Source organism: Chelonoidis abingdonii, chromosome 24 (genome assembly GCF_003597395.2).
Source record: "Chelonoidis abingdonii isolate Lonesome George chromosome 24, CheloAbing_2.0, whole genome shotgun sequence".
NCBI classification, from domain to species: Eukaryota; Metazoa; Chordata; order Testudines; family Testudinidae; genus Chelonoidis; species Chelonoidis abingdonii.
Window position 1 is genome coordinate 6,395,690 of NC_133792.1, and position 15,121 is coordinate 6,410,810.

The 15,121-nt window shown below is 41.5% G+C and overlaps 1 protein-coding gene across 1 annotated transcript in view; it reads left to right on the forward strand.

The window, feature by feature from the left end:
* Positions 1–15,121, forward strand: part of MAN1B1 (mannosidase alpha class 1B member 1) — a 36,853-nt gene that overhangs the window by 14,826 nt on the left and 6,906 nt on the right. The window contains exons 7-12 of the mRNA XM_032777745.2: positions 4,308–4,456; positions 5,120–5,308; positions 8,043–8,233; positions 9,467–9,587; positions 12,225–12,422; positions 13,785–13,916. Of these exons, the coding sequence (XP_032633636.1) occupies positions 4,308–4,456; positions 5,120–5,308; positions 8,043–8,233; positions 9,467–9,587; positions 12,225–12,422; positions 13,785–13,916 (980 nt within the window). The remainder of the gene's footprint in view (positions 1–4,307; positions 4,457–5,119; positions 5,309–8,042; positions 8,234–9,466; positions 9,588–12,224; positions 12,423–13,784; positions 13,917–15,121) is intronic.

Here is a 15,121-nt window from a genome sequence, read left to right on the forward strand (position 1 = left end):
TGTTCTGACACCGCACTGTATCTTGGAAGCAGCCAGCAGCAGGTCCGGCTCCTAGGCGGCGCCCCCACGAGGTTCTGTGCACTGCCACCGCCCCAAGCACCGGTTCCCATCCAATGGGAGCTGGGGGTGGGGTGTCGGTGCCTGTGGGCAAGAGCCGCACGAGCTGCTTGCACATCTCTGCCTAGGAGCCGGACCTGTTGCTTGTCGCTTCCAGGGTGCAGCGGTGCCAGGACATCAGGAAGCCTGCCTTAGCACCAGTGCTGCCCCACTGACTGAGAGCCGCCTGAGGTAACCCTGTGCCGCAATCCTCTGGCCAAGCCCTGAGTCCCTCAAACCTGGAGCCTCTTCCTGTACCCAAAACCTCTCATCCCTGGTCCACCCCAGAGCCTGTACCCCCAGCCCAGCTGTGACCCTTTCCCATACCCTGCACCCCTCATACCCAGCCCTGAGCCCCTCTCAAACCCCAAACCCCTCTTCCCCTACTCCATTAGGTCATGGACATCAACAGTTTTCTTCAACTGGGTCACTGAAAAAAAGTTTGAAAACCACTGGATTAAGGCAGTGCTATTTTAATTCACTTTCTGACTTTAACCACACTTTAACGCTGATAAGCAAGCCACATTTTTACTTGCTTAATTACGTATTGTCTAGCAAAATTCTCTCTTAAATTCAATAGGATACAGTACTCATCACTTCCTGTCCCAAACTGGTGTATACTCTCTGTTCACTGTTTGGCAGGTATCCTAATTCACTCCAGAAGTGGCTGTGTTTTGGTACTGAGTTTTAAAACCTCAATTTCATTTTTTTTTGGTTTTTGAAGCTACTGTCTTACATGACTACAGAAAAAAAAAAAATCACTTAATCGGGACCTGTAAGTTAAACAAGGGAAGTACAAAGCAGTATTTACAAATACCTGAAAATGTCTCCATTGATGTGCTTTGAACAGCTGTGGCATCTGTGGTGTTACCAGGTTTGCCCATTACTTGGGGATATGCTCATTGATTCGAGTTACTTTTCTGGGGAAGGGGATTCTGTAATTCTATCAATGTACTGCTTGTCACTTGTGTGTTCATATGGAGCTTTACTTCTCCCTTTCTGCAAGTCCCCTCCCGATGGAGCTATGTTGCAGGACCTACGTTCCCTAGGGCTGGGTTTCTCCAGCTCCAAAACCAGATGAGCACACCCCCACCCCCACATACATTAACAGAGCAAGTCTGAGCGGACCGGGTCAATCAGCACTGTCAAGCTGACCTCTTAGATGTCCCTGGACTCACTGGGCTGGATGAAGCAGCACTTTCAAGCTGACTCTCCTTATATGTCCCTGGGCTCCATGGACTGGGTCAAGCAGCACTTTCAAGCTGTTACCTTTATGTGCCCCAGATTCAGCACATCCCTAATCCCCACCTTCACAACACAATTGTACTGGCAGTAACCTACTTGATGAGCAAACCCCACAGTATTCTGGGCACTGCAGGGATCTTTAGCTTAGGTAAAAGAAGTGTTGCTGCAGAGTAAATGGGGGAAACTAAAAACACAAAAGAGTAAGGTTCAGCCAGAGAGAGAGAAGGAACCAGCTTAATTATACAAGTTATTTATTGAATACTGGTGATAACTACACAAGGAGGACTAAACCAACATAACATACATTATTAAAGGTTAATACCTAAGGTAGAAAGGAAAAATGAAGAGAGAGATAGAAGGGGATCTCACCACTCCCTGAACCTTGACTGGTCTGGGTTCCCAGATGATGCTGTTAGCTGAAGGTCCTGAGGGCAGGAGGCAGGCAGAGTCCCCAGCACAATCAGTCAGGAGAATATGGAGTCCTAGTGGAGATGATGCAGTTTGGATCTGAGCATCAGAACCCTAACTGGAGGGTGAGTAGGGATTTTTGTAGAGAAAATACAATTGTTCAAGGGACAAGAATAGATTTGTTTATAGGTAAAGCTGATAACTCAAGGGTTTTCTTTAGCCTAGACAAAAGGAGCTGATCACTCTTGGCTATGGGTGGTGTTTTCTTCCAGGGAGCTCACAATGCAACTAGGCGGCTTTACTATTTGGATATCAATTAAGAATTCATTACTAGAATTGGTCTGATAATTGCTGAGCTGGGTGTGTGCAGACCTAGGTTCATTAGCATCTGGAGCAGAGATTCCCATGATGCAGTACTTCCCTGCTTTTTCTAGTCCCAGAATTCAGTGTGGTTCTTGGTTCTCCATTCTGTATGCAAATTGAGATGTCTTCCTGTCCCATCTTTCATGCAGATGAGGCTAGGGGAGTCGTCTCTGCTCTCCATTCTGTATGCTAATGGAGATGTCTTAATCTTGTCACCCTTGTCAGGAGGGGTCTAGGTGTGTCTCCCAACGCCCTTCACTGCTCTCTGCAAGTTCTTTTCTCTGATGGGTTTTGGTTTAAGCAGAGGCTGGGGGGGTGAGAGGGGGAGTCTTTCATGAGTCAGGCTGGATACTGCACCCTGGTTCCCCAAGAACACAGAGGTATCTGGTATCAGTGGAGACAGCCACTTTTGCAATAATTCCACAACAAACACAGTTTGACGTGTATCAAGACTGGAAGATCAGATCTGCAGCTAACGGCATAAGAAACTGCAGGAATCTTCCACAGTTCTATATTTTCTTTACTTGTTTGATTTAATACGTACACTTTTATGTACAATTTAAAATCAAACAAAAAATCCACTGTGGAAAATCTCTTGTTTGTCTCTCTCACTGCATGTCTGAGCTCTCTTGATGTTTCGTCAGGTTGATAGTGTGACTGCGTTCTTATAAAATATTTAAACATGAACTACAGAGTGCTTTTAAAATAAATTATTAGTGATTTAGACATGTTTAAAACGGACGTCTGTTTGCAAACTTTTATATTCTATTGCAGTTCTCCTTTAAGTGATTGCTTCATAGTCTATAAAGGTCTTCGGGATTCTGCAGGATAAAAAAAAGCTCTATAAATGAAAGTTGTGTTAGAGTGTGAAAATCTTTCTCTCATGAGTCTGTGAATATAAAAACTGCGTCTGTAAGATAATTCTGGATTTCTCTATTGCTAGACAGTGATAAGTCTGACAGCAGCATTTACTGAAATGGAATGTAGAAAACCTATTTTGTCATCCTTATTTAAGGTCTGTGTAAAAGAATGTATTTGTAAACAGCGATTTTTCTCACAAGGGAGACGGATCTGTGGTAGGTAGATCTTGGTGAGCTATTCTAGTGATAGTTTAACATCCAGAAGCCTCAGTTGGAAGGGCATTAGTTTCTAACCTTTGCTTTCTGTGTCCAGATAGATAATTGTATAGATAATTCTCAATATTTTAAAGAAGCAACTTTGTTTTCCCCAGTACAAGTTCCTGTTAGTCATAGATGCCTGGTGTCCTGAATACCTAGAGATCTTGTGGTTAAAACATTAGCATGGGACTCAACAGACATCTGTTCAATTCCCAGCTCTGCCACAAACTTTCTGTTTGACCTTGGGCATGTCTCTTAATCTGTCTTTATCTCAGCACCCAATCTGAAAAATGGGGAATAATATTTCCTACTTCGTATGGCTGTTGTGAGGATAGTAATTAATTACGGTGAAGTAATGCAAGGCCATATATATACATAGATAGTATGTTGGGAAGCTGACAGGCAGTAGCTTTGATTTAAGTAGCTTTAACTAAAATCTAAAAAGTCTTATGGTGAAAGTGTGATGGATTGTATGGCCAGTAAAATAGGTGGTAATAGACTGCAGGCTTATATTGAGAGAGGTGGGTTATTGGGATACCAGGATAATTGCCATTTGCATTATTTTAATAAAGAAGTAATGTGCTTTTACAAGATCTGCTAAACATAATTTCTCTGCCAAGTACTTGTCTCTTTGCATATCCCCACATTGTTGTATTGCATAGGAACTAAACTGATGCAAGGTCTAACTTCTCCCGGTGTGTATTCTTCAGTGTATTTGTAATCTCTTCAGCTTGCCCCTTAAAAATACAGTAAAAGCAGCAAAGAATCCTGTGGCACCTTATAGACTAACAGACGTTTTGGAGCATGAGCTTTTGTGGGTGAATACCCACTTCGTCGGATGGCTCATGCTCCAAAACGTTTGTTAGTCTGTCAGGTGCCACAGGATTCTTTGCTGCTTTTACAGATCCAGACTAACACGGCTACCACTCTGATACTTAAAAATACAGGTTCCTTTTGATAGACTGAATAAGAATGAAGGCAGTATGGCATACTAACTCTTGTAATCTGGTCATTTGAGTGTGCTATTGTAATTACAGTGTGTTTCCTCCAAAAGTTGTTCTCTTTTGTGCCTTGCAGAGTTTGAAGAAGCAAAGAAATGGGTGGCAACTGATTTACTGCTTGATAAGAATGTGGATGTGAACCTCTTTGAGAGCACCATTCGTATTCTAGGGGGTTTGCTGAGCGCCTACCACTTATCTGGAGATAGCCTCTTCCTGGAAAAAGCTGTAAGTAATTGAGTTTCACAGTCCCAGGTAGAATGTGTGTCTTGTGTTGGGTAAAGCGGCAGAAAGGTTCATCAGAAAGTAAATTCTGCCCCGCTTTTCCTCTGTATTCCACCATTACTGCCCTAGAGGCTTCTTGAATGTTTTCCTCATCTTTGCCTTCCTGGTGTCATCAGAGCTCTAATTACCTTAGGATTTCATTTTAATTGGAATTTCCCTTAATTCCTAATGTAAAGACTAAGATGATACATTTAAGGATCTTTATTATATTTTTACTCAGTAATATTTTTTTTTTATGGGAAGAAAGTGCTAGTCAATGAATGGAGTGGTTACACTCAGGTTCCCTGTCTTGGGAAATACAGTGGTATTCTCTGTCCACTCCCAAGTGCTTGGACAAAGGCCTTGTGCTTGCATTAAGGATTATTCATAATTTCATACTGAAAACCTGTTACAGGGGATGTGCAGAATGAACTGTAGTGTACAGCAATGGGAACTAGGTAGAAGCTATATGCCAATTACTGAGAAGTAGTGATTCTTCTTAATATTTTCCTTTGTTCCACATAGATGGGCTGAAACTAAGCTGCAGTTCTTTTTCCTGTTTTTTTTGTTTGATTGCTAAGAGAAATAATAAAGAATTTTTGTTCCATGCTTTTGGGTTCTCTTTAGAAAGACATTGGGAGCAGGCTTATGCCAGCATTCAACACACCATCCAAGATACCATACTCAGATGTAAACATTGGCCGAGGCACTGCCCACCCACCTCGTTGGACGTCTGACAGCACCGTGGCAGAGGTGACCAGTATTCAGCTGGAGTTTAGGGAGCTCTCTCGTCTCACTGGAGATGAGAAATTCCAGGTATGGGAGAACCAGTTGTCATCTTCTCTTCCTCTCTCCATCACTACCTCTCAGCCTCCACCCCATTATTGGTGAACCTCACTTGGATTGCCTGTACTCTTTTCTCCTTCCATTCTTCTAACAGAGATCAAAAATATTTTTCACTGCGGCAGCTGGAGCAGATTTCATTGGTCGATGAAAGTAAATGCCATTGCATTGCTGATCCACCTCCTACCAAACACCATCTCTAAAACATCTTCTCTGGAGTAATTTTATGCCTAATCACGCCATACACATCACTATTTCTTAGTAGTTACTCCACCTTTCAGTTTACTGGTGAATTCCTGGTTCTCATAATCTCACAGCTAAAGAGATTTCAATGACATATCCAAAGGGAGGCAGCTGGGGCGGGGAAGAGTCTATTACTTTCCAGTTGTTTTTTTAAAGTAAATATCACAAAGTTCAGAGGTGAATAATTGCTCCTTTCATCAGAAGGAACTTACAAGAAAAATCTTTGTTTCTGATATGCTTGTGGTATCTTTTGTGTTGTCTGAGATTAGATTACCTAAAACTGGCTTTTCGAAACACTCAGGCTATAGATAAACTATCTAGAGCTGTCCTCTTAGTATTTAAATTCTATAGGAGGTGCTTAGATATCCCTACATTAATGCTAGTGTTGAAAGCAACTAAACTCCCTTCGCAAGCTGCAGGGTGCTTACCAGCTGACTCAAATTCCAGTTATGGGCATGGTGTGAAGATTGTATCTGGAAGAAAATAAGCCAAAGTTCTAACAATTTCAAAGGCAGTGAAAGGTGTATTCTTTTACTTTTGGAGGTGATTTTGTGTAGTGCTCCAGATCAGTTTATACATAAGGCCCTACTTCATTCCCAATATTGTGGATCCCACAAAAGTAGGCTTCCACTGCAATTTTGATTTTTTTTTAATTAGCTTACTTTGCACAATCCACAATTTCACATACATTTTGAGTGTGCAATTAGTACTGCACTAACATTCAATGCCTGTGAAATGTAAAAGGGTAAAGTGACTGGACTCGATTTCTGCAGCAGCTGTGTTAAGACTTTGTCTTTTGAATTTTATATTGTACCAGTCACCTTTTTTTTTTTTTTAAATGAATGTAAGATAGTTGCAGCAAAATATCTGGTTATCAAAAAAAAAAATAGCAGGCATAACATGAGTGTTTATATCATTCCTGCAAATTTTTCTTAAACACATTCTGGCTTTTCCAAATCACTGCTGTTAATAAAGGTCCATCATTACTTTTCTGCAATTTTTTTCCCCATGTCTTGTTTGCAACTCCTCTGCAGTTCTTTGAAGGTCATCCAACAATTCAAGTAGGGCCTTATTTATACAGGTTTCAGAGTAGCAGCCATGTTAGTCTGTATCCGCAAAAAGAACAGGAGTACTTGTGGCACTTTAGAGACTAACACATTTATTTGACAATTGACAAGGAGATGTAAGGAACTGGAGGGTTGTGGGGGGAGATAAGCATGGGGAAATAGTTTTACTTTGTGTAATGGCCCATCACTCCCAGTCTTTATTCAAGCCTAGTTTGATGGTGTCATCAGTCTCTCAGTTGGTTTCTGTTCTGAAGTTTTTTTGTTTTAATATTGCGACTTTTAGGTCTTAAGTCGAGTGGCCAGGGAGACTAAGTGTTCTCCGACTGGTTTTTGAATGTTATAATTCTTGTCGTCTGATTTGTGTCCATTTATTCTTTTATGTAGAGACTGTCTGGTTTGGCCAATGTACATGGCAGAGGGGCACTGCTGGCGCATGATGGCATATATCACATTGGTAGATATGCAGGTGAACGATCCCCTGATGGCGTGGCTCATGTGATTAGGTCCATCACTCAAATATGTGTAAAAAGAACAGGAGTACTTGTGGCACCTCAGAGTCTAACAAATTTATTTGAGCATAAGCTTTTGTGGGCTACAGCCCACTTCATTGGCTGCATGTAGTGGAAAATACAGTAGGAAGATAGAGAGATGCACACACAGAGAACATGAAACATAGCTCACCTTAACTGATCACTTTCCTTATAATGTGTATGGTAACACCCATTGTTTCATGGTGTGTGTGTGTATATCTTCCTACTGATTTTCCACTACATGCATCTGAAGAAGTGGGCTGTAGCCCATGAAAACTTATGCTCAGATAAATTTGTTAGTCTCTAAGGTGCCACAAGTACTCCTGTTCTTATTTATACAGTTATTTGCAGGAACTATGCCTGTACATTATGTGTGTGCAGTGGTCCCTAGCTATACTCGTGTCATGAAAATCTCAGCTTAAAAAAAAAAGTTGGCATCTTTACCAACTTGAGTTGAGCTATAGCATTATTGAGAAATATTTCTGAACTTCACTGATCTCCTCCAGAACAGACACTGTTGAAGGTGTTGCAGGCCACTTAACCTAACGTTAGAGTTAACCTAATGTTCTGTCAGTCGGTGTTTGAATCTGACTTCTAAACGTCTAAGGGACCTGGACTCACCACCATCGCTGAGCCTAGCTTGAGAGAGTTGTATTCTTGAAAGGGAAAGCTGATAAAAAAAATCTCTAGCTATTCCCACCTCAGATTTGCTGTAGTTTCTCTGAAGCCATAAGCAGCAACTATATTGGAAAAGGGAAAAAATCCCACAACTGTTGACTGCTCCAGGCCATTTAAGTAACATTGAGCTGTGTAGTGGCATTGTCTCATTCAAGGTGTATTTTTTTTCAATTTATTTTTTTTCTGTAGAAAGCAGTAGATGCGGTGATGAAGCATGTACACTCTCTCTCAGGGAAGAATGATGGGCTGGTGCCCATGTTCATAAACACCAACAGTGGGCAGTTCACTCACCTTGGTGTCTACACTCTGGGAGCCAGAGCTGACAGCTACTATGAATATTTGCTCAAGCAATGGATCCAGGGTGGGAAGAAAGAAAATGAGTAAGTTCTCCCCACTTCCTATGTCAGTTTAAGAATGATGTAAGCTATGAGACTTGCTACCCTAGTTGGCGGTTTAGAAGGAAGAGTATTTTATGCAGACTCTGATATGAGTGTATTTGTGAGTAGTTTAAAAAGAAACCAACAATAAACAAGCTGGGTCAGCAGACCTATTGCTAATTGCATAGCAATGTGAGGATCAGACTTCAACTTGCAACTCTGATTCCCCACTACACAGGGTGTTGAGGGTTGTGATTGTTACAGATGTGGAAGGGATTTAAATTGTTTGCAGCTGGTTCTGTTGTGTAAATAAAATGTTGTTGCTCTGTAGGACACATCTGCTGGAGAGCAAGTACTACACTCGTGATTATCCCCTTTCTAGTCCAGATACAGGACTTAAATTTGAATCTGGTGCCTTGGATTCCAGTGCGTTTCTCTTGTCCAGCCTGAATAACTGGGAAGCACCTTTTTTTGGGATGAGAGCGTTTGGAAGGGTTGGTGGGACTAGGGAGGTGTTATTGTGGGAAAGAAAGGCGCACTTTCTCTCTTACACCCACCTTTTGAATATTAACCTTATGTAAGAACGGCTATACTGGGTCAGACCAAAGGTCCATCTATTCTGTCTTCCGACAGTGGCCAATGCCCGGTGCCCCAGAGGGAATGAACAGAACAGGGAATCATCAAATGATCCATCCCCTGTCGCCCATTCCCAGCTTCTGGCAAACAGGCTAGGGACACCTTGCCTCTAGAGGGTGTCCTGCAGATAAGGGTTGAGGAATATCTTTAGGGAAAACTTGCATGACTTCTGCCAGTGCTGTACCTGTTGTGTAGATGCAGAACTTCAGTCTCGATTGGTTCTGAATCCAGCACCTTTCACAAGCATTAAAATTCACAGAGCACTTCTTTACTTTTTAAAATTGTTTTAATTATCATGCTATTCTCAGAAATATAGATATGTGTTTTTCTCCTACACACCCTTTAAAGAAGCCGAAGATGATTAGATATATTGGAGATACATGGTAGATGCATTTTGTGTAAGCATGATTACTTGGATTTTTCTTAATGCTTTATATTTGACTAAATATCTTAAGTAGTGCCATTGAAATCAAATTGCAAGTTTCTACTTTACAAAGCGTGTGGCCTTTGAGATGCATGTACTGTATCTAAAGTATGGTTGGATAAATCTACTTTAAAATGTGTATATTTGGGCTAACTGGGAATGGTTTTAATTCACAGACTTTTGGAAGATTACATGAGAGCTATTGAGGGGGTGAAAAAGCATCTACTTCGGACATCACAACCCAAGAAGCTTACTTTTGTAGGTGAACTTGCTCACGGACATTTCAGTGCCAAGATGGTAAGCACTGTACCTGATTTTTTTTTCAGTGGCTCTTATGAATACTGTTGCATTCCCCCTGAGCTGTCTGCATTTTTGTAGGGGAGAGATCTTGAGTGCAGTAGTTGTGATAGCTATTTGATCAAAGTGTATTCTGTGTGTGTGAAGCAAAGGTTTTGATAGTGGCTGCTGGAAGATCCAAAAAATGAAAACTACCAGGGACCTTTGCAATTTGCAGATGCTTTGTGCATTTAGATTACACTATGATAGCCTGTGAAAGGTGGTGGTTTTGTTTGTCTTTCTGTCTGTCTGTTCTCTGGGCAGGTGCTATCTTAGTTTAAAAGTGTGCTGGGTTCAGGTCACTAGTGACAGTATTGAGTAGCTAGGTTACAGGTAACAGTCTCTGCTATGGACAGAGGCCCTTTCTTAGGTTTTTATTTGCAGATCTGAATCTCCCTGTGAGTTTCCACTTGTGCTTCTGCAGTAGAAAACATATTCAGTGCAATCATTTGTTACATCATTTCAGCATTTTAAACTCTGAGATACACAAAATAGGTGCTATTATTCACTTTTTCTACAATGCAAAAATACAAGGAAGTAAATGATCTAGTTAGTAGTTAAGGCATGAGTGTGGAAATCAGGGGATTTGGAAGTTCTGGTTTTGGCTCTGCCACAAACCTACTGTGTAACCTTGGGCAAATTACCCATCTCTTGTTTCCTGCCTTCTAGGTGGCAAATATTTGATGGGGGAATTACTGGGTGAAATTCTGTGCTTGTATTATACCAGAAGTCAGATTAGATTATGATGATGAACCCTTTTGGCTTTAAAGTCTATGAATTAACACTCCCTTTTGAAAAGTACTTGAAGTGTTCTCTGTGTAAGACATTATGTAAATGAAAGTGACAAATATTTAAGTGAGCAGTGCATTACTAATGTATGTGTAAATCTGCCCCCTTAGCACTGCATGTATGAGGACATTAAATTCAGTCCCTGCAGGGCAGAGACTTTTATAGCATTTCATTTATCATCTCTGCTTGAAGGATATGACTGGAACCTCACTATACCTGACTAGTTGAACTTTGGTCTCTCTACATTGATATTACCATCAATATTGACCACTACCTGTTGAACTGGACGGGGATCTTGAGAGCTTTGTACAGAGGTTCTCTATGAGTACTACGAGATTGGCAGGTGGTGATGGTGGTGGCAGTGGGTATCTGATAACCCCTTTAGGATTTTGGAATGGTAGAAATGAACAAAACTCCAAATTTAATCTGTAGTCCTGTTGTTCACAGCATCAGTAGTGCATTAGCCTTACTGGAAGGGACTATTGATTTTACTGTAAACTGAATTTCAGTGAAGGGGAGTACTGAGAATTGTATGTGACATAGGTTCCCGACTTGTTTGTGAACTGACTTTGTCGAGTGTTGAATTATTCATGTAACATTTCATAGTATTCTCAGAAAGATAAGCACATGTAACTCAGTTGTTTGAGAGTGTTGCACAATCCTTGCGGTAATACCTATGCTTCTGTTCCTTGAATAACTAATTGAATAATAAAGCTGTAGTGTGTACAATTCATGAAGGGAAGATTCTTGTAACCATTTGGCTCCTGCTGCTGCCTCTGTGCAGGAATAAAATCCACTGTTCTGTGGAATGTTGGCTGTACCAAGGAGATGAGCCTGATATACAGAGGAATACTCAGGATGCCTGACTGAAAGTATCAGGTGTTTCTGACACTCAAATGGATAATAACACAAAAATTAAAATTTCTAGTGGTAGGAAGGATGTTCAACTTTACCCCATGCTCTGTTATATTCATATTAAGATTATCATATCAGTTATTGCTCAGAATAATCTATATTTAAACTTAAAATACTTCCCCAAAACCTGTTACCCTTGGTTTCTATGGCTAATTTCTATTTTGCCTTTTGTTTTACTTCAGTCTCTGCTTCAAAATATCAGAGCTCATGAAATTTGCTTTCTGTTCATAGTTTTTATCTTAACCCTCATCCTTCTCTTCCCTATCATTTTTCTGTTGTCTACTTTTTGTGTTTGAGTAATTTAGATTTTAAGCTGCCTGGACCATTTAAAATGTTTAAAAGAATCTCTTTAAAGTACTGTGAAAAGTTAGGGTGCTATGTAAAGATTAGACACACTGTAAACTGAGGTGGTGGTGGGTTTTTTCAAATTGACACTTTCTGATAGAACCCCTTGAAATGCTATCCCCTGAATTCTTTTAAAAACTAATTTTGTAAGGGGTTTTTTGGTTCCTCTCGATTGATTTTAAAGATAGTTCAGTCTCTCCCTTGCTAATTGGCAGTACAGGGTGACAAAGAAACTGACTTTACACAAAGTATTACGAAATTCACCAGGGTGGTAAATGGAACAAGAAGAGAAATTTTTTCCACTAGCTTTTTTTGGTTTTAGTAATTTCAGGAGTTACAAGTATCAATAATAGCTACAAAATCTTGTGACTTCAAGTTGACAGTGAGTCTCCTTTAGTTATGGCGGCAGCCTCATGACATGTTACATTTCTGCTAAACAAATAATTGTGGTCTTTAAGCGCTCTATATCCTTATTGTACTGCTCCAGGGTAAGTCAAAGTCTTGTTTGTTTTAATGCTTCTCACAATGGATGGTGTTTTTGTCTTGCAGGATCATCTAGTTTGCTTCTTGCCTGGGACGCTGGCTCTTGGCGCTCACAATGGGCTGACTGCTGATCACATGGAGCTGGCCAAAGCCCTCATAGAAACTTGTTACCAGATGTACGCTCAGGTAGAGACAGGCCTGAGCCCAGAGATAGTACACTTCAATCTCCATGCACAAAAGGACCGCAAGGATGTGGAGATCAAGGTAAACAGCCCTACAAGTATCACACACATTGACATCTGTGTATCTCTTGCTTTGGATAGCTCTGTGCATATATCACATTGTTTCTATGAAAATCTCAATAGAATCTCTACACCTGGGGAAGGATGTTCTTTGTTTTGATGGGTAAACTTCTTCCCTATCTCTCCTCAGGCAAACACTCCCTGGGCTTGAAATTTTTGAATGATCTCTTAACATTCACAAGCTGACTTTCATATAATTATTTGAGGCATGTGTGAGTGGCGGAGGAGAGTTGACTTATCAAGGTCCCACCCAACCCTACATGTTCAAGTCCAGCCCCCTGCACTAAGGCAGGACTAAGTGAAATGAGACCAAGGGTAGGCAACCTATGGCACGTGTGCTGAAGGTGGCACGCGAGCTGATTTTCAGTGGTACTCACACTGCCCGAGTCCTGGCCACTGGTCTGGGGGGCTCTGCATTTTAATTTAATTTTAAATGAAGCTTCTTAAACATTTTAAAAACCTTATTTACTTTACATACAATAATAGTTTAGTTATATATTATAGACGTATCAAAAGAGACCTTCTAAAAACGTTAAAATGTGTTACTGGCACACAAATCCTTAAATTAGAGTGATTAAATGAAGACTCGGCACAGCACTTCTGAAAGGTTGCTGACCCCTGAACTAGACCTGACAGGTGTTTGCCCCACCTGTTCTTTAAAACATTCCATGATGGGGATTCCATAGCCTCCCTTGGAAACCCATTCCAGAGCTTAACTACCCTTATAGTTAAAAAGTTTCTCCTAATATCTAACCTAAATATCCCTTGCTGCAGATTAAACCCATTATTTCTTATCCTACCTTGAGTGGACATGGAGAACAATTGATCACTGTTCTCTTTATGACAGCCCTTAACATATTTGAAGACAGCCATTAGGTCCTGTCTCAGTCATCTTTTCTCAAGACTAAACATGCCCAGTTTTTTTAACCTTTCCTCATAGGTCTCATTTTTTTAAACCTTTTTATTGTTTTTGTTGCTCTACTCTGGACACACACTCTCTTCACTTTACCCACTTCTTTCCTAAAGTGTGGCGCTGAGAATTGGACACAGTGCTCTAGCTGAAGCCTCACCAATGCTGAGTAGAGTGGGACAGTTACCTTGTGTCTCTTATGTAGGACACTCTTTTTGGAACTACATTACACTGCTGACTGATATTCAATTTGTGATCCACTCTAACTCCTGGATCCTTTTCAGCAATATTACTACCTACCCAGTTATTCTCCCATTTTGTCATAGTTACCAAAGAAGCTACAGGGTACAGTCAAATTGCTCTCTGCTAATGTATCCTGCTCCCTGACTGAATTATGATCTTTACTTTTTGCAGCCTGCAGACAGGCACAACCTGCTGCGACCTGAAACTGTGGAAAGCCTATTCTATCTGTACAGATTCACAGGGGATAAGAAATACCAAGACTGGGGCTGGGAGATCTTGCAGAACTTCAATAAGTATACACGGGTAAGGGCAGCATGCTGAGCAGTAGTGGTCTCAGGAGTGTATCTAGGCAAAGTGTTCTGCGTATAGGGACTTTCAAAGTAAAGCTGAAATTGCACATGTTCCAAGAATCATAAAAATATCTAATAAGTAAAACAAAGCATTAAGAGCTTGACAGAGTATTACAGTATGTACTCTGCCTTGAAGCCTATGTACTTAGGCTTATGCATTTAGTACTTACCAAATTAAGGAAAAAGACTTTTTTTTCATCATATTGATAAAAGCTATGTCTTAAGAGAATTATGATGAGGGCAGACTTTCTAAATTGCTGGGATGGAATTGTCAGCAGGACAAAAATGCTGACCTATATCCAAACAAGTTTTGTTTTGTTTCTTTTCAAGTGGGTCTCAGCATTACTTTTAGCAATATCAGATATAGTTTCTAAGGGGCTAGGATTTTCTAGTGCAAAATACCAATACAAAATACCTTCCTGGTAACTCTCACTGACTTCAAAGCATCAATTGCTTTAACTGCCAAGATACTTGTGAATATGTATCCATTGTCTGTTAAATCAGGGGTTCTCAACCTTTTTCTTTCTGAGACCTCCCCCCCAACATGCTATAAAAACTCTAGAGCCCAGTGGGGTGTGGGGAACGTGGGGCTCTGGCCTTCAGGCATAGTTTGACTTCTGTTTTTTTTGAGGACGTGGGATGGGAGGGGAGAGCGGCAGTGGGGCTTGGGCCAGCTCCACACAGCAGGGCCCAAGGAGGGAGTGCTCCTTCCACCCCCTTACTCATCTCAGCAGGCCACCCGGCCTGTCTGGGTTGTGTGGGGGAGGAGGGGTGTGGCATGGGGTGCAACCACAAATTCTAACTCAAAGGGGGTAGGGGGTTGAGCTCTAAAAGTTTGAAGACCTTTCAGGGTGCAAGGAGAAGGATAGCGAGGGGTTGTGTGCAGGGAGAGGGGTAGCTAGGGGCTGTGTGTGGGGAGGGCCCTCCTCCACAGTTGCTGCTCCCTGAGGGCTCTGCTGGCCCCAGAGCTGGGTCCCCCTGCCAGGGTGGCTCTTACTGTTTGCGTGAGCAGTCAAAGGGGGCTGGGAGCTGAGGAGCAGCTGTAACCCCATGGCACCAGCCACAGCAGCAGCTGCCCTACTCTGCCTGGCTCCAGCCTCTGACCTGGCCACAGAGGGGGACTTCACAGGATTTGGGGGAGAGAAAGTGGGTGGGGGG